General features: G+C 55.2%; 2 protein-coding genes across 4 annotated transcripts; both read right to left on the reverse strand.

Moving 5' to 3' along the window:
• Window positions 1–24: 24 nt before the first annotated feature.
• On the reverse strand, window positions 25–17,235 carry PRKACA (protein kinase cAMP-activated catalytic subunit alpha). Of its 3 annotated transcripts, none has more exons than XM_053897067.1 (10): window positions 16,974–17,235; window positions 8,944–9,005; window positions 8,347–8,475; window positions 6,281–6,379; window positions 5,252–5,334; window positions 4,321–4,447; window positions 4,125–4,220; window positions 3,915–4,037; window positions 2,050–2,214; window positions 25–1,628 (listed from the first exon to the last, which is right to left on the reverse strand). In XM_053897067.1, exons 1-10 carry the CDS (start codon window positions 17,017–17,019, stop codon window positions 1,503–1,505), a joined length of 1,056 nt encoding a protein of 351 aa, XP_053753042.1. In that variant the 5' UTR covers window positions 17,020–17,235; the 3' UTR covers window positions 25–1,502. The 3 variants fall into 3 exon arrangements, with proteins under 3 accessions (XP_053753042.1, XP_053753043.1, XP_053753041.1); XM_053897068.1 differs by lacking the exon at window positions 16,974–17,235 and adding an exon at window positions 13,543–13,579; XM_053897066.1 differs by lacking the exon at window positions 16,974–17,235 and adding an exon at window positions 11,659–11,746.
• LOC128775510 (small integral membrane protein 46-like) lies at window positions 11,752–12,365 on the reverse strand. Its single transcript, XM_053897069.1, has one exon. The coding sequence runs from the start codon at window positions 11,902–11,904 to the stop codon at window positions 11,752–11,754; it is 153 nt and encodes a 50-aa protein (XP_053753044.1). The 5' UTR covers window positions 11,905–12,365.
• Window positions 17,236–17,399: the final 164 nt, after the last annotated feature.

The raw sequence follows: 17,399 nt of genomic DNA on the forward strand, positions 1-17,399 counted from the left end.
CGAAGTCGGGAACACCAGCGACACTTTTTTTTTTAAACAAAACTTTATTGGTAATAGTTTTCAAATATGTTTACAACAGCACACTGTTCAAGAGGAAGTCGCGTCCTTCGCAGCACACAGGTTGAATCGCCCCCGCGCCCACCCGGGGCCCCACCCTAGGCCTGAGAGCTCCTCCTGGTTGGGGAGAAGTTATGAGAGACAGATATGGGGATGAATGGGGTGGTTCCCCAGGGGCTCCCCACTTTTCTGTTGAGAGAGAAAAAAGCACAAATGGGGGGGGGGAGGAGTGATGGACAGCTGACAGCTAAGCAGAGGAGGAGCGCCCAGGTTGGGGGGAGGGGGGGGGCGGAGGCTGCTAGGTGAATAAAACCGGCAGCCCCTCCCCAGCAACCCTGGCCTTGAACCCGGGGCCACAAGAGGGAGGAGGGCTTTGCCTTCTTTTGCTGGGGTTGCCTTCCCAACTGAGCTGAGAGGAGGCTGGGCATTAAAATCTAGCTGAGAATAAAATTCAGGAGTTTGGGGCGAGTGCTGGTGGGAGGAAAGACCCTGGGGTTGGGGCTCCCCTTCTATCTTTTTGGGGGGCAACTCCTCTTTGGCAGGGAGAGGGGCAGCTGCTTTGTCTCGGTCCCGAAGCCCAAGGGTGAAGAAAGGTCTGTTGGGGCAGAAGGGGTAGGGGCTTCCTAAAGGGGCTGAGACCCTTCCAGGCTTGGCAGGGGACACCCCCCCCCCTCAAGGTGGGGGGGAGTGGGCAGAGGAGCAGAGGAGATTAGCAGCTTGGGGCGGAGGTTTGAACCCCAGCTCCTTCCTTTACAAATTCAGTCTGCTTCTCAGCCTAGTTAAAATGGATTTGGGAAGTGGGGGGAGCATGGAAGGGGTAAGGGTAGAGGAAGGAGGGAGGGAGGCACTGGTGGAACTTAAATAAGAGTATACAAATTTTTTTTTTTTTTTTTAAATTCTAGCAAGCAGCCCACTGAACAGGTCACTAAAATCTCTCCTCTCCAGTCACCATTGCTCTGAAGAGAAGGCTGGCCTTTCCTTCATTAGCTGGTGATGCCTGTGGTTTGGGGGAATGGGGATGGAGTTAAGTTTGGGCCTCTCTTTGCACACCCTGTCCCTGAATACACCAGCAAGACGTGGTCTGACTGGAACTCAGAAACTCATTTAAAACAGGCAGAAGTGGGCTGGTTGGGGGTGGGGCTTTAGGGGAGGAGGAAGGCAAAAGCAGTTGGGTCTGGGGGTGGGAGCAGGAGGGTGAGGGAATGAGGGGGAGCAGCTGGTGTTTCCATCCCTCCATATATCTGGGCTTCCTGCTCCCCCCTACCCTGGAGGGTGGGGTGGGGGTGAAATTAGATGCAAGGAACTCTGGGGCCCTCTGGCTGTTCAATCCAACCCTCCCACCCACCCCCCACCAAAAAAAAAAAAAAAAAAAAAAAAAAAAAAAAAAAAAAAAAGAAAGAAAGAAAGAAGAAAGAAAGAAAACCCATGGGGGCATAGGCACACCCCTAAAACTCAGTAAACTCCTTGCCACACTTCTCATTGATGGAGACTCGGATCTCTTCCTCCTCATAGTCGTCGAAATTACTCGTGTCCCCAGGGCCTTTAAACTTTGGTATGAAGGGAGCTTCCACCTAGAGAGGGGTTAAGAACCACTCAGATCTCAGTAGTCAACATAATCATCCTTATAACAATAAATGTGAATGGCCTAACATTTATGAGATGACTTACTCTGACCCAGGCCTGAGCTTAGCATCAGGCTGTGAATTCACCTTAATAACCTAAGAATCTCATTATAGCCAACTCACCAGAGGGGTATCTCCTGCCCAAGGTCACAGAGTGGCCAAATGACCCCACAATCCCATTTCTAGACCCCCACTGCTCTAAGGTGCCTCAGCTAGGTTGACTCAGAGCCTGCGGCCTATTTTCAAATGCCACTTCCCTTTCCATCTCTCCACTGGCAGCCCTCTCTGGCTTATAGCCTCCTCCCAAAACCCTCAGTGCACTGGGGGGGAGAGGGGGGGAGCACATGGCACGGGGAAGGAGGCGGCCCACCTTCCTCTGGTAGATGGCGATCCAGTCAGTTGTGGCAAACCATTTGTGGTTCTTGATATCATTGACTCCATTCTTGAGGTTCCCAAAGCGTTTGGTGAGGTCCACCTGCAGTAGGTTCCGCAGCAGATCCTTCAGGTCGGAGCTGAAGTGGGATGGGAACCGCACCTGGAGAGAGGGGGGGTTAACACAGGGTGGGCAAGTCGTCTGGAGTCTGGGGAGCCTGGGTTGCCTTTGCTGCCTCATAGACCTACCAGGTAGAGGGCTGCCGATTTGAGTGCACTTCAGAAATCTCATTAAAACAGCTGGTCGGGCCCACTGGAGTTTGATTCCGGAGGTCTGAGTGGGGCCTGAGAACCCATGTACCTAGCCAGTTCGTCAGCCATGCTGATACTGCTGGAGAGGGGGCCGCTTTGAGAACTGCTGCTCTAAGGTAAATGCTATGATGCTTCCCATTTTAGAGAGGAGGAAAAAGGCTCAGAGGGGTTAAGTAGCCTGCCTAAGGTCACACAGAGGAGTGGGACGGGGGGTGTTTAATCTTGGGTCTGTTGGGAGTCCAGAACATGCATTCTTAGCTACTGCTTCCTCGGGCAGCTCTACTGGTGTCTGGGGATTTCTGAAATATTCATGGTTAGGAGAGGAACAATTGTTTTTCTGATTCCCCCTCTCTCCACTGACTGACTCTTCTCTTTAAGGTCCAGTTTAACTTTCCCAGAAACTTCCCCAAACCCTGGGAGCCCAAACTTTGTTTGCAAGTAGTCACTGGATTTACAGCTACAAGAAGTGACTTTCAGCAATGCTCTACATTTTACATGCTGTGTGACCTTGGCCATGGCCCTTAACCTCTCTGGGCCTGCGCCTGCCTTTCTGGCATGGGGCAGATATCCCAGAGTTGCATGAGGGAGATAATACCGCCGAGGGTGCGTGGGAACTGTAAAATGCTACAAAGGAGGGAGTTACGCGCATCTTCTCTTCCCCCTCAGAACTGTCCATAGTTTTTCTTTTTCTTCTACTTTGGGCCATTTTCCCCTGCAATTTCTGTTCTGTCTGGGGGCAGACACCTCGTCTTCCCCTTTTTAGTGACCCCACCTTGCAGCTGAGAAGTGTCTGGTCCCCCCATTCTCATATGAGTAGTAAGAGGAGGTTCAGAGGGGTGAAGGCGCTTGCCCCAGGCTGAGCTGTTCCCACTAATTCCTGGGCTAGGTGGAAGGATGGCTGGGTCCCCACAGCAAGGTAGTGAGCTGAGGGGAGAGGTGGGGTTCCCAACCTATCTCGAGACCTGGGGGCCTAGGATGATGCCGTGGTGTGGTCCCAGGCCAGACACTTCCCCTCTCCAAGCCTGAGCTCCATCACTCTTTCAAAGTGCTGGGGTAGAGCTGAGGGGGTGCATCGTGGGGCAGTGAGCATGTATCACCACACCCTGTTAACAGTTCTGTCCCCCCTACCTGCACCCTGAGAGTTAGGAAGTCTGCATTTGGGAGGGGAGGCATGGGCCACATACCCTAAGTGATCCCTGCAAGGTCTGGAGGGGCACCTGGGAACTGCACATGGTCTCTTTTCTACTGTGAAAAGTCAGGCTCAGTGGGGTGACTGGAGGCGAGCTGAGCCTCCTGTTGGGCTGGAGAGGTGTTCAGGTGAGGCTTGGGATTTTGGAAGCCCTTGAAGTTTCAGCAGTGTGGGTCCAGGATTAGATGGGGAGATTGTGTGAGGTGCTCGCCTGTTAAGGTGGCTGGTGCACCCAGCTTCATTGCTTGGCCTAACTCAATGAACTTCCAGATCGTTCTGACAATAAGCAGGGCTCCATGGTGAGCAGAACTGGTGGGGGAAGGGTCTGTCTGGGGGCTTAGCCACTGTTATCTAGGCCTCACCTTCCCAGAGACAATCTTCTCATAGATCTGGATGGGCTGGTCAGCGAAGAAAGGCGGGTAGCCAGCGGCCATCTCGTAGATGAGAACCCCTAGGGCCCACCAGTCCACGGCCTTGTTGTAGCCCTAGAGTGAGAAGGGATACAGTGTGAGGGGAGGAGGGCAGGGAGGGGGTGGGCCTCAGGGCAGTGGGGTGGGCGGGGCGGGGCCTACTTTGCTCAGGATGATCTCCGGGGCCAGGTACTCAGGGGTCCCGCATAAGGTCCAGGTGCGGCCTTTTACACGCTTGGCAAAACCGAAGTCTGTCACCTGCGGGCACGAGAACGGGCTGTTGGCCAGGAAGGAGGGAGGGTGGGTCCAGCCCTCGGCCGCCTGGGCCTGCCCCTTGCCCGCCCGGCCTGGTGGGCACCTGAATGTAGCCCTGCTGGTCAATGAGGAGGTTCTCCGGCTTCAGGTCCCGGTAGATGAGGTCAAGTGAGTGCAGGTACTCGAAGGTCAGGACGATCTGGGCCGCATAAAAGCGCGCGTGAGGTTCACTGATGGGGACAATCGGGGAGGGGACGGTGAGTGCGGGTGGCCACATCTGGCACGACCTGCCTACCTCCAAATGGTCTAGCAGCTGGGCCTACAGAGCCACCTCCGGCCCAGCTATTGAAAATCTGTAAGCAGGGCAGACTCTTTCGTGTGTGACCCCACATGGGAAAGAGCCTGGATGTCCGTCGACAGAGCAACAGAATCAGACCGTGGTAGGTTCGCACAATGGAATTGTACCCAACGCCACCTCCAGGATGGGAGATGAATATACTCAACAACACGGCTAGGTGTCAAAATGATCATGGGAAGCAGGAGAAGAAAGGAACCAAGAAAATATGAACTGTGTGATTCCATTTATAACACGGCCAAACTCAGACCGAACACACTCATGGTGTTTGAAACCAGAAAGGATTTGCCAAGCAAAGGATTCGAGGGAATTTTCTAGGGTTGGTGGAAATGCTCTATATGGTATTTCGGGTGGCGGTTTCACAGCGTATGTAACTGTCAACACTCATGGAGCAGAACACTGAACACCTGTGCCTTCTGTTGTATGCAAAGTGCGTTTCTATATACACAAGGAAAACAATAGCGTACATTTTAAAACTGCCAACTTAAATGGTGACACCTAGAGTCACCATGTTTATTTTGTTTTGTGCTGGTTGAGAAATCACAGATTCCTTGGCTCAGCGGGAACAAGTACCCAGACAGACCCCGAGAGCCCACTTCACGTCCCCAGGACAGCTCGCTCACGCAACGACACCCATGGACACACCCAGGCCCATTATGGCAGGGGCTGGCCAGCTCACCTGAACCTTCCAATCCGCCGCAGGTGTGAGAACATCTCCCCGCCAGGCACGTACTCCATGACCATGTATAAGTTCGAGTTGTCCTATGGGAAGCAGAAGCTGATCAGGGCCCCGATCCCTAAGCCTAAGGCCCCATTTGAAGGCCTGGTGCCCTTACGTGGCAGGTGTTCCAAAATAAAGCGACAACGACAATCCTGGCTCCCATGAGAAGTCTGCTCTGAGCGCCAGGCACTGTACTTCCTGAGCCACCCGTCTCGCTTCCTTCTGCTCATGAAGATGAAGAGGGCAGTTCTTATCTTGCTTACAGGGGGAGAAAGTGAGCACCGGCGGGTGGGGTGTAAGGGACCGGCCAGCAGGCCTGGGCTGGAGAGAGGACCCCATGGTGGCTCATGTCTGAGACTGTCTTGACCAAAGCCTGAGATGACAATTTTGCTTTCAATCACGCATGGGGCCCTTGTGACTGCCTGGGTCTTAGGCCTTGAATGGCTTTTCCCAGATCTTGCAGTCACAGCTTAGGACAGCATCCAAAATAGCTCAGGCAGGGTGCTCACATTGTGCTCCGAACAGTCACGGCAACCCCTTCAGATGGGGGCCGTTATGATCCCCATTTTATAGATGGGGAAACTGAGGCTCAGGGCAGTGAAGTCCCTCACCAGCGCCAAATAGCCTGGGAAGTGCAGAGAGTTGGGATTTGAATCCAGGCTGCGTGGCACAGCCTGTGCCTATAGCCGTGTGCCAGGTGCTTGCTGTAAAAGGCAGAGGCGGTTTGCAGGGATGGCATCCAGGTTGGGCGACTTGCCCAAGGTTCTCAAGCTAGAAGCTAGTGTGCCCAGGAGTTGAACACGGGTCTCCCAGAGTCTCAGGCTGACTCCTTTCCCCTAGCATCCCTCTGGGGCTCTCCTTCCTTCCTGTCAGTGGGCCTGCCTCCTTGGGCAGCCCCTGCTTGTCCTTGGCCCCCGTCCCAGCTCTGGGAGCCCAGAGGCTGTACCAGCCAGCAGTGGCCCTGGCCACTGGGTGTGGGGACCCCACCTTGAAGGAGAACTCGAGTTTGACGAGGAACGGAAAGTTGACCGCTTGCAGGATGCGCTTTTCATTCAGGGTGTGCTCAATCTGTTTCAGCTTCACCACCTGCAGGGGTGGGAAGGGAGGGCGAAGAGAATGGTGTGTGAGAGGGTCCTCCTCTTCCCCGATGCCTGGAAGTAGAGGTGCCCGGGCTGGGCTAGTTCCTTTGAGTGCTTATGGTCTGTGGAGCCTTGGGCTGAATGCTGGGGACACCCAGAAGGCAGAGGCTGCCTGTCCCTGCATGGCATGCGGTTCAGGGCAAGAACATGTGAGTCACCAGGCCTCATGGCCCAGAGGTGTCAGAGCCGTGCTGGGGGAAGCTCGGGGCCTCTGGATGCCCAGATAAGGTGTCTAGTAAAGTCAGGGGGAGGGGGAAGTCAGAGAAGGCTTCCTGGAGGAAGGGGCAGCTAAGCTGAAACTGAAAAGACAAGCAAGAGTAATGCCTACGAGATGGGTTGTTTAGAAATACCCTTCCTGCATCCAGGGCACCCTCCACACAGCCACTCAAACCCCAGGCTAATTCCTCCTCAACCCTCAGCTGTCCCCAGCAGGTGCCTCACACATAGAAACAAGAGCCCTGAGGGGTATGCACTGTGAACATGCCATTTTGGAAGATCCAGAGGCAGAGAAGGGAAGTGATTTGCCCAAGGTCACTTGCAGCTAGTCAGTATCAGGCCCGCATGTCGTGTGCAGGCAGGCTGGCCCCTCAGTCAGCTCTCATCTGCTGTGTAGGGCTTTTTTTGCTTTGCTCATAGCTGTATCCTGTGGGTCTATACCTGTGCTGCCCGGTATAATCCACGCTAGCCAGGTATGGCTGCTGAGCACTTAGAACCAGGCTAGTTGACTGGGGAACTGAGTTTTAAGGTTCTAGGGGCGCCTGGGTGGCTCAGTCAGGTAAGCGTCTGACGTCGGCTCAGGTCACGATCTCGAGGTTTGTGAGTTCGAGCCCCACATTGGGCTCTGGGCTGACAGCCTGGAGCCTGCTTTGGATTCTGTGTCTCCCTCCCTCTCTCCCACTTCCCTGCTCGCACTGTTTCTCTCTCTCACTCAAAAATAAACATTAAAAAATTTTTTAAAAATTTAAAAATCTTAAGGTTCTAAAATGAAAATATAAAAACACTCAATGCAGTTACTCATTGGAACACCTGGGCTGTGTGCGAATGTGCTTTTCCAACTCCTCTGTTTTTTCTGGTTTTTCTAGGGAAAAGTTAACATCGGAACAGAGGTGTAAGGCTAGAACACATGCTGGATTTTGAAGACTTGATACAGAAAAAAAGAATGTAAAACGTCTCATTAATGATATTTTTACACTGGTTACAGACATTGAAATCGTAACATCATAGATATACTGGCTTAATTAAAGCACGTCGTTGAAATTAATTCTGCCTGTTTCTTTTTACTATTTATTTATTTATTTATTTATTCATTTATTCATTCATTCATTCATTCATTCATTCATTCATTCATTCAGGGAGTGTGTGTGCAAGCGGGGGAGGGGCAGAGAGGGAGACAGAGGATCCCAGAGAGCCTAATGCGGGGCTCCAACTCATGAACCGTGAGATCGTGACCTGAGCTGAAGTCAGATGTTTAACCGACTGAGCCACCCGGGTGCCCCTCTTCTTACTTTTTAAGTGGGGTTTCTGGCAAATTTAAAACTATACATGGCTTATAGTACACTTCTGTTGGACGGTGCTGCTCTAGAGCGGCTCCTGGCATCACGTAGGGTCTCAAAAATATTTCTAGAGATGAGGTCTGTGTGAATAAAACACTTTTCCCAGGGAGACTTTTGGCTGCCTTGACACAGGCTGGGTGTCTGAACCCGTGTCCCCCGCCTGGATTCTCATCAGCGGCTGGTGTGGGGGGAAGCTTCATGAAGGCAGTAAGGGCCCTTCCGGCCCTTGAGTCTGGCACGTCACGAAGGCTCAGGAAACAGTCGGTGAACAGATAGTTAGGAAGACCAGCCAGTCAGTGGGAACAGCCCGAACGAAGGCCTGGTGGGTGGGATGGCGGCCTCCTGGCGGGGCTGGGCTTACCTTCTGTTTGTCGAGGATCTTCATGGCAAAGTGGTTCCCGGTCTCCTTGTGCTTTACCAGCATCACCCGCCCAAAGGAGCCCGTGCCGAGGGTCTTGATTCGTTCAAACTGATCCAAATGGGCTGTATTCTGTGGGCAGAGAAGTTGGGAGGGTCAGGGACCCCCCCACCCAAGTGGCCTGCGAGGTCAAGGTCTGGGGCATCCTCTCTGCCACCAGCAGAGGGGGCCCTGGGGGGTGGGTGGCATGTGATGGGGGTGAGGACAGGGGGCGGAAAAACAAGATGGCGAAGACACATTCCTTAAGGCTGGTGGCAGGGGCCAGATCCGGCCCTGGCCTGGGGCCCAGGAACTGCTGGCAGCTGCGTGAGGGGGGGCAGGGGCCACCAGGTGGACGGGGGTGGTGGGGTGGGGGAGCCTGGCAGTGGGTGATTGGGTGCCTCCACCCAGGAGCCCCCACAGGCATCTAGGGAGCAAATGGGGGCAGGTCTGGAGCCCTCCACATGGCCCTAAAAATCCTTGCCATGTTATGGGGACACAGCTGGAGGATGAGGGGGTCATCGGCTTACTCCTTCCAGGGCTCTGCTTCAGGGGGCTTACCTGAGCAGGATTTTCCCATTTTTTAAGAAAATCTTCTTTGGCTTTGGCTAAGAACTCTTTCACTGAAAGGAAAAGAGAGAGAGTTAGATAGAGACTCTAACTCGTCAGGGTGGGCCTAGGCTATTCCTGGGGAGATGCCCATTTGTGCAAAGTGGGGTGCAGCTGTCTCAACCCAGAGACTGACCCTTTCCCAGTAGCTTCAAGCGCCCTGCTTGAGTGGAGAATAGCTCTGGGGGGCCCTGATTTGGGCTGGGGTCTGGGACCCCTTTACTCAGGGAAGTAGGATCCAACCTCAACTTTGTCCCAAATGGGGTGCAAGGTGACTTGGGGGTTACTCTTAGGGGTACCGAGAGTTGTGCCCAGGCCAGCCCACCCCCACTCGCCCCAGTTCTGACCGACATTCCATGGCCAGGGCCGACGGCAGCCAAGATATTTATAGCCTGGGGATTTGGCTGCTTCTCTAGCCCCTTCTCTGGGGAGGCCGGGCCTTGGGTGGAGGCCTCCGGGGCTCGGGTAGCAGGCGCCTTGGGGGGCTCAGCTGTTGCCTTGGCCCCCAGCTGGCCCCAGTCCTGCCTTTGCCAGTCCAGAGGCCCTTCCTTGCTGCGGAGCTGGTTCAAGGGGAGCCTTATCCAATACCCACACCCATGGGCCCTTCAGCACCCCAAGGCGAATATCACCATCCGGCTAATGTTGAAGTCCTCCTGGATCTGCTGCTTTGTCTCCACTATCTCATTTGGCTTACCTACCAACTTTCCTTTTATCCATTCTTCCCATTTAACACCCTAGGAAACCGAGGCTTGAAAATAGGCATTCTCGTCAAGGCTGAGAAGGAGCCCAGCAAAGCACTTAAGGGCCAGGACTCTGGGACAAGATCAAGTTCAAATCCCAGCCTGGTCTCCGATGAGCTGTGCAACCTTAGACAACTGACCTTACCTCTCTGGGCCTCAGTTTTTCTCATCTGTAAAATAGGGACAATAATAGTAATGACACAGCCGGGGGTTTTAAGGACTGAATGAGCTAATCTTGGCAAAGGGGGTTGGATAGTGGCTGGTATGGGGTTTAGTGCCATATAAATGGCAACTATTATTTTGCTTTTAAGTATTTTCAAAAATTGAAGTATGGGGCATCTGGGTGGCTCAGTTGGTTAAATATCTGACTTCGGCTCAGGTCATGACCTCACGGTTCATGAGTTGGAGCCCAGCATCGGGCTCTGTGCTGACAGTTTAGAGCCTGGAGCCTGTTTCGGATTCTGTGTCTCCCCCTCTCTCTCTGCCCCTCCCCCACTCACGCTCTGTCTCTCTCTCAAAAAAATAAACATTAAGAAAAATTGAGGTATAAAACACAGAGGGTGCATTGACTGTTCAGACTTTAAGTGTACAGTCTGATGAATTCTTTTTTTATTAACAAAAAAATTTTTTTTAATGTTTATTTATTTTTGAGAGAGAGAGAGAGACAGAGTACGAGCAGGGGCAGAGAGAGAGGGAGGCACAGAATCCGAAGCAGGCTCCGGGGTCCGAGCTGTCAGCACAGAGCCTAACGTGGGGCTCCAACTCATGAACTGTGAGATCATGACCTGAGCCGAAGTCGGACGCTCAACCGACTAAGCCACCCAGGCACCCCTAGTCTGATGGATTCTTACAGTATAGGCCTGTCCTTGTAACCACCAGCTGGGGCCAGGCTCGCTGCTGTTCAGGGACCCTTCCTGTGTGCCAGTGCTGGGCTGAATGCTTTCTATGCTTGATTCCTGCCCTAATGGGTCAGACCTGCTACCACTCTCACTGCACTTGTTAAGACTGACCAGGCCTGAGGTTGCCTGCCGGACCTCACTGCCCACAAGTTTAACCCTGGTGGCAGTTCACCAGGGTGGCCCACAGACAGAGTGGTCTTCCGCCCCCTGCTGTTCTTGTGGCGACTGCCGCCCAAGGGGTCCTGCACATGTGCACTCTGGCCTTGCCTGTCATCTGCCCGGACTACGCATACACCATGCCAGGAATCCCACACAGCCTCACGGGTGGCCACCACTCCCACTATCCCCAAGAACCCCTCAGAGTTTAGAGAGAAGGGCCTTCCACGGGGCTACAAGGGCGGCAGATGGAGAGACTGTTGGCTAGGAAAGCCCTAAAATGAGTGACTGGGCAGACAGGGGGCAGTCAAGGAATGGCCAGGAGTTCTAGGCCGGTACTTGGCTGGGCCACCAACATCCTGAGACCTGGGGGCTGCACCAAATCCAGTGCTTTCACTAGCAGGATCTTTTTTGACACACAGCACCCTCCTTGGCAACCTCCAAACATATGCCCTGAATTCTCGATGAAGGTTGGGGGAGAGGGCACCCTCTTGGGATTTTACCTCTGCCGACCCAAGAGAGCAAAGAAAGGGGTGTGGAAAGAATCCAGGAGGATGCCCGGTCCTGCTTCCCTCTTTGCTCTCGGCCATCCCTGAGAACTGCCATATTCTGCTTTTTCCTGTCTCAGTGGGCCTGCGCTTCTGGCTGTCTGCTGGTACCCCACTGAGGGGCTCCGTGGGTGCCTTGGTCCTAGTACAGCTCTTCTCTGGACTCTCAAAGGATAAAAGGGCCAAGACTGTGTCCCTTCTGGTGCCATTGGTTTGCCAGATTTGGGCACAGTGGTGGGGGAGGGGGGACAGTGCCAGAAGGACTGGACAGATAAAGAGGGATCATGATGGGAGGGAACCCCAGCCTGGAGTCCCCATACTCACCTCTGCTTCCTACCTCTTCCAGCAGAGGGTGCAATGGGAAGGGTGGAGAGGGATAGAGTGAGCTGGGACCCATCTGCCCCTGGCCAGGGGGGCTCAGGGTGCTGGCCGCGCCTTAGGTGCCCAGAAGGCGTGGTGCAGGTAGCCCAGGAAACGGACAGTCAGGTGGGCCCAGAGGAGCAGCTGTAGCCACAGCTGGAAGGTCGTCTCCGAGTCACTGCCCTGGCCACTGCCTGACCCCGTATCCATCCCAGGCTGCCCTAGGCTCTCCCTGGAATCTTCCCTCTGCAGGGAAACCAGGAATACGCAGAGCCTCTAAGCTGGCTTCCTCTGGAGGGCCTCGGGGGACCGGGGAGGAGGAGCTGGTTGCCAGGGAAGCATTTAAAGGTACCTGCTCCTGGCCGGCCAAGGTTTGCAAAGGCCCTCCTTGGCAGAAGGCAGTGGGAAGATTCTCCTGAGGGTGTCCCTTCTGGCTGGCCTGGCTGCCCCAGGGGTGGAGTGCTAAAGCTAACTTCCTGTTCCAGAGACTTCACTGCTCCCAAGATGCCAGGTCCTGACTTCCTCAGTGGGTGCTGAACTACCCAGAGGATGGCACCGGATGTGCCCAGGGCAGTGCCCACTGGGCAGAGGGGAAGGAGTTAAGGTTCAGGCCCAGGCAGCAGCAAGGGGCTCCCTGGGGGCCAAAGAGGCCCCAGAGCCCCGTTAATTAGCTGAAAGAGCCGCTGGAGAGAAAGGTGGGGGGGTGGGGAGTGGGGGGAGGGAATGGCCAAGGGCTACCCTAGCTCCTTCCCCAAGTCCTTTTTGAACCTGGAGCCTCCAGATCCTGGTACCCCAAGAGAAAAGTGGGTACATCTGGATTCGTCCTGCTTCTATGTAGGGGCAGAGAGGGGACCGATATCGCAGGATGTCCTTGGCCTCTGTCAAACCTTGCCCTGAGCTTGGCTCTGCTTTCAGCCACGAAAGTCCAACCGGAAACGAAAGGCTAAACCTAGGGGTGGGGGAGGGGGAGGCAGCCTTGACCATCTTCCTCCTTCTTTCCAGATCCCCAAAAAAGTGGAGGGTCAGTGGCAGCTTCCCTGAAAGTGCCCAGCACCCCTGGCCCCTGCTGACAACAGGAAGTGGCAGAGAAGGGAAACCCAGCCAGCTCCTGGCTTATGAAACCACCCCACTGTTATGTCTCCTATGGGGGATGGGGGGTGGCTGCCAGCCTCCACTCTGGTCTGGATTCGATTTGGGCTAACAGACAGAACCCCAGACACCCTTCAAAAAGCCAGGGCCACAGCATGAGGAGGAAGCCCAGCCTCAGACCCCCCTCAGCAGATAGCAATCTCAGCACACTTTGCCCTCTGAAACCTGTTTGTCCTGGGAATTCTGGGACAAGGATGCCCAGCCTGGGCTGGGGCCCCTACTTTGGGCTGATTCCTCTAATCTAGCTTGGATCCCCTGCTCTGGGCTAGACCCCGACAATGGACTGGACCAACTCCTATTTTGAACTAGATCCCTATTGTGGACTGGATCACCCCCAGTCGGATGGACCCCCATTCTGTACTCAACCATCATCCATTTAGACCTGGACTCCACCGCTGAATTGAACCAACACCCATTCTGAGCTTAACCCAACACTGGGCTGGACCACTCTACTGCCTCAGTCTGAGCTGGACTCCTACTCTGGGTGGACCATCTCCCCTTGTCTGAACTACCCACACCTCTGGTCTTCCCCAGGCCCCCAAGGCCAGGGTTGTTAGTAAGGGAGGGGTTTCCAGGGCCAGCCAGGGGTCCACAGACTCTTCCTTGCCACCTGTTCCCTAAACCCCACTGCAGCCCTTCCCTGGCTTGAGGGGCAGACAGTGCCTGGGAAGTTGCTATGGCAACAGGGCTCAGCCTCACCATCGTTGGGGTTGGAAGCCATCATTCAGTCTTCCTCTCAGGGCACCAAGACTACGGTGGCTGGGAAGGCTCATGAGACCTGCTGTACCAGCTTGGTTACCCATCCCCAATGCCCTATCTATAGGGGGAGGCAGGGAGTTTGGGGGGTGGTGGCAGGAAGAGAAACCTAACTTAGGGACCAACGGGTGCAGGGGAGGGACAGATAGGACCCTCCAGCTTCTGTAGGCCTTCCTGGCTGAGGAAAAAGCTGCCTTGACAGGACCCTCTTGGGCACCCGTACAATTGCCGGTGCATAGGTGTTTGCCTCTCAGACAGACTTCTGAAGGATGTTACAGGGCCCCAATTCTTCCCAGCCAGGGACCTCTTGGGGACACTTCTCAGAGAGCCTCGATTTGCTTGTCCCTGGAACCTGGAGGGGTATCCGGGGGCTCCCTCTCACCAGCCCTGCCCCTTCTCCTGCGGGCCAGCTCCCAGGGGTGCCTACGGCCAGTGCCAGCCAAGGCCTGAGCTCCACTTGGCCGCCTGTCCCTGGGCCTCTTGGGACCACTGCCTTCTCTCAGTTCTCCAGCTTGCTCAGACCCCTGGGCTTGGTCTTCTTCTACGCTCTCTTAGCATCTTACTCAGGCCCCTGCCAATGGCTTTGGCATCTTTGTGTACAGATTTCCCCCGCCCCATCCCAGGGCTTGTTCTAGATCCCTGCCCTCCTGGGAGGAAGCTGACACTGTCCTGCCCTGCCGTAGAGACAGCAGCACGGGGGCTGCAGGATGCCTAAGTGGTGCCTGCGGTGGCTTGGGCATTTTCCTTCCCCAGGTCAGGCTGGCAGCTGACAGATGAAATTCAGGTGCCCCCTGCAGGCTGGCCTGGCTACTGCCCCCGCCCCCGCCGGCACCCCACCATAGTTACAGGAGGGCAAATTTTGTCTAATTCCATCCTTTTGGAATCAGAGCCTCGGAGCAAAAAGGGGCTTCCTCTCTCACCTTATTTCCTTCTCTGAGAGCCCCTGCAAGTCTCTGGAAGGAAGTACAGCTTGTGGCATTTCCCAAAGTGTGCCCAGGGTCCCATTGGTAGGGCATAAAATCATTTTAGAGATGTTTCGTTTGTCCAGTTACGTTATGTTTTAATGTGTATCACAGAGACTAGAACTGGCACAGCGGTCTCATGATTTCATTTATATGATTGCCTAGGACAGATCAAAGTTTGCATCTGAATGAAAGTGGCTCGAAACTTCATTATTTTCAATTAAGAAAATGTAAGTGAAGAGAGTAAAAATCAGGGAGGCACCTTGAGAATATCTGGGGTGGGAAATTCTGGGGTCCAGGAAGCTGGCTGCTAAGTGGATCTGGATGTGAATCCTGCCTCTTTGACATCCTCCGTGTCAAACTCGGCGTGTTTGGAAAATTCAGATAAAACTCCTATAAAAATCACTCAAGCGGACGGATCTATGGAGACCATTTAGCCTGGCACATCCTAGATGCCCAACAAATAGGAGCTCTATTTCATTGTGACAGTCCACTCCTGGGTGTCTAGCCCGCGCTCTGGGAGAATTAGTGGTTCCTTCCAGAGCCTCTGATCTTTTTCTCGGGGCGGGGGAGATACTTTTCCCTGGGTGGCTTCCTGCCCCACACTGCATGTGTTTGATACGCCTTGAAAGTTTTCCAGGACTATGTCATCTCCCCAACTTTCAACTGAGCTACTTCAATATATCGCTTGCCTGCCTCTACCTTCTACCTCCCAGCCAGCCTCACCTGCTGGGGGCCCAGCCCCTCCCCCTCTGCCTAGTCCCCTCCGAGCTCATGCCCAGACCTTTTTTGGTCACTACCCACCTGCTCTTCTGTCATCAAGCGCTCAGCTACAGGCACTTGCCTCCCTGTCCCCCGCCCATTGGTGACATGTCAGGCCTTCTCATGGCTGCTTGGTGATTCTGAGTTCTGCCATTTGAATCCGCGTGGAAATAAAGTTCCCTGGGTTTCATGCCTGGATCCTTCTGGGAGGGGGTATTCAAAGGACTCAGATGCAGGGGTCTGAGACTGGAAATTGGGAAGGGTGTATTTGGACACGGCCTCTCTTTTCAGCTCTGACTATTTCTGAGTAACTGGAAGGGGACCCTAGCTAGGCTCCAGCCATAGGTCTGGAGTGATGACATTTTAAGAGTTGGAGGAACTGAGGAAGGGGCTTGAGGCCATTTCTGAAGGCATTTCCAGAATGCAGACAAAATACATACAGAATCTCTCTGGGACAAAAAGGCCAACATAATTTGGGGGCTGAGGGGGAAACAGACTTCTCTCTGGCTGAGCCCTGGGAATGATCAGAATCTATTTGTCCCTTGGCAAAGCAAGTCATTAGATATCACTCACTACTCTCCCCACTGTCAAGCCTCAAGTCCCCTTTCTCACCATCCCAGCTCAAGCTGAATGAGCCCTGCTAAACCCAGGCACTACATACCCCACTTTTCATCCTGAGCCAGGAGCGGGTGAAGAAGTCCTGGGAACTGGGTGAATGACAGCGCCTCACTTGTGAAACAACCATTTATTTAGGGGCACTCCAAGAAGTCTAGAGCTCATGGCACACCAGGAAATAGGAAGGGGCTTTGCTGCTGCCCCCCTACCCCCAACCCAGGAAAGAAGATGCAATGACTCCCAGCAAGATGGGCCCAACTTGGCTTTGGAAGCACTGAAGCAGTTCTCTAGGTTCACAAACAGTCTGCTACCCCAGCAAGGGACAGACGTTTGCTTGGAGGAGGGAACACAAGCAGAGAGGCAGAGTGACAGGATGAGAGAGGGGCAGAGGGACCCAGAAAGATCCTGTCCCCCATGCCAAGTGACACACAAGGGAAAAACAATGCTGGAGGTGGCTCTGGGAAATGCTTAAGGGGGGCAGAGTGGGTTTGGAGGGGGGCTGTGATAAGGTGAAAAGGGGAAGGGCAGGAGAAAGATGGCGGGGGCTGGAGGGGGGAGGGGTGTGGTCAATAAGTGGCCAAGGTCCCTGCGGGGTGGAGGCAGACCCCACAGCACTCCCAAACTGGCAGAAGCCTTGGTCAGGGTCTGGTAGTGGGTCCCATCAGTGGGAGAGGTGAGTGAGGAAGTGGGGGGATTAGAATCTGGGAAGAGGGGCCTGGAAAGGAGGGGGTGGGGTGGTGACAGGGCCCCATGTGGGGCCCCAGCGGTCATACGTGCCTTGGTTGGCAGTGACAGCTGGGTGGTGGGGGGGGGCACAGTCTTTGCGGTGGGGGGTGGCCTTTGGCAAAGAGGCCCCTTCGGGGGTCTTCTGCGGGCTCTGGGCCCCAACCTTGGACAGGCAGGGAGAAGGGGTGCTGGGGGATGAGCAGAGAGAAATGGGGGGGGGGGGGCGTAGGAGGAGGGGCCAGGCGGTGATGGACAGGGTGGGGGCTGGCAGCGCGAGGCCGGTATCGGGGTCATGGCCCGGGCACTCACCGCTCTCCTGCTCGCTGCCCTTCTTGGCGGCTGCGGCGTTGCCCATCGCGGCGACGGCGGCCGGGGCCGGTCCCGGAGCTGCGGCGCGGCGGGTGCTGGCGGCGGCCGGCGGCCCCGGAGCGCGCTGGGCGGCGGCGGCGGCCCCTCGGGTTGGCTGCGCTGGCTGCGGCGCCGCGACCCCCCGCCCAGCCCCTGCTTCCCGCGTCTCTCCGCGCCCGCCCGCCCGGGAACCTCAGCCCAAGTCCGCTGCTGCTGTCCGTGACGCCCCCGCAGCCCTCCGCTCATTGGCCTAGGCCGCCCTGAGTGACGGCGCCGCGCCGCTGCCCATTGGCCCTACACGACCCTCCCGAGCCTCCATAGGCCCTCGGCTCCGTGACGCGCTCCGCGGACGCCCCACCACTCGCGAGCTTGCGAGGCCTCAGCTGG

This window comes from Panthera pardus, unplaced genomic scaffold (assembly GCF_024362965.1).
Source record: "Panthera pardus isolate Hobbes unplaced genomic scaffold, ASM2436296v1 HiC_scaffold_8, whole genome shotgun sequence".
NCBI classification, from domain to species: Eukaryota; Metazoa; Chordata; class Mammalia; order Carnivora; family Felidae; genus Panthera; species Panthera pardus.

Excerpts from the sequence above, each read along its gene's own strand:
- PRKACA (XM_053897066.1), bottom strand. The coding sequence starts at position 11,731 with ATGGGTCCCAGCTCACTCTATCCCTCTCCACCCTTCCCATTGCACCCT. Across the intron at positions 5,335-6,280 it reads AACTCGAGTTCTCCTTCAAG|GACAACTCGAACTTATACAT; the intron begins GTGGGGTCCCCA and ends TGCTTCCCATAG. Across the intron at positions 1,629-2,049 it reads TCGCCATCTACCAGAGGAAG|GTGGAAGCTCCCTTCATACC; the intron begins GTGGGCCGCCTC and ends ACCCCTCTCTAG.
- LOC128775510 (XM_053897069.1), bottom strand. The coding sequence starts at position 11,904 with ATGGATACGGGGTCAGGCAGTGGCCAGGGCAGTGACTCGGAGACGACC.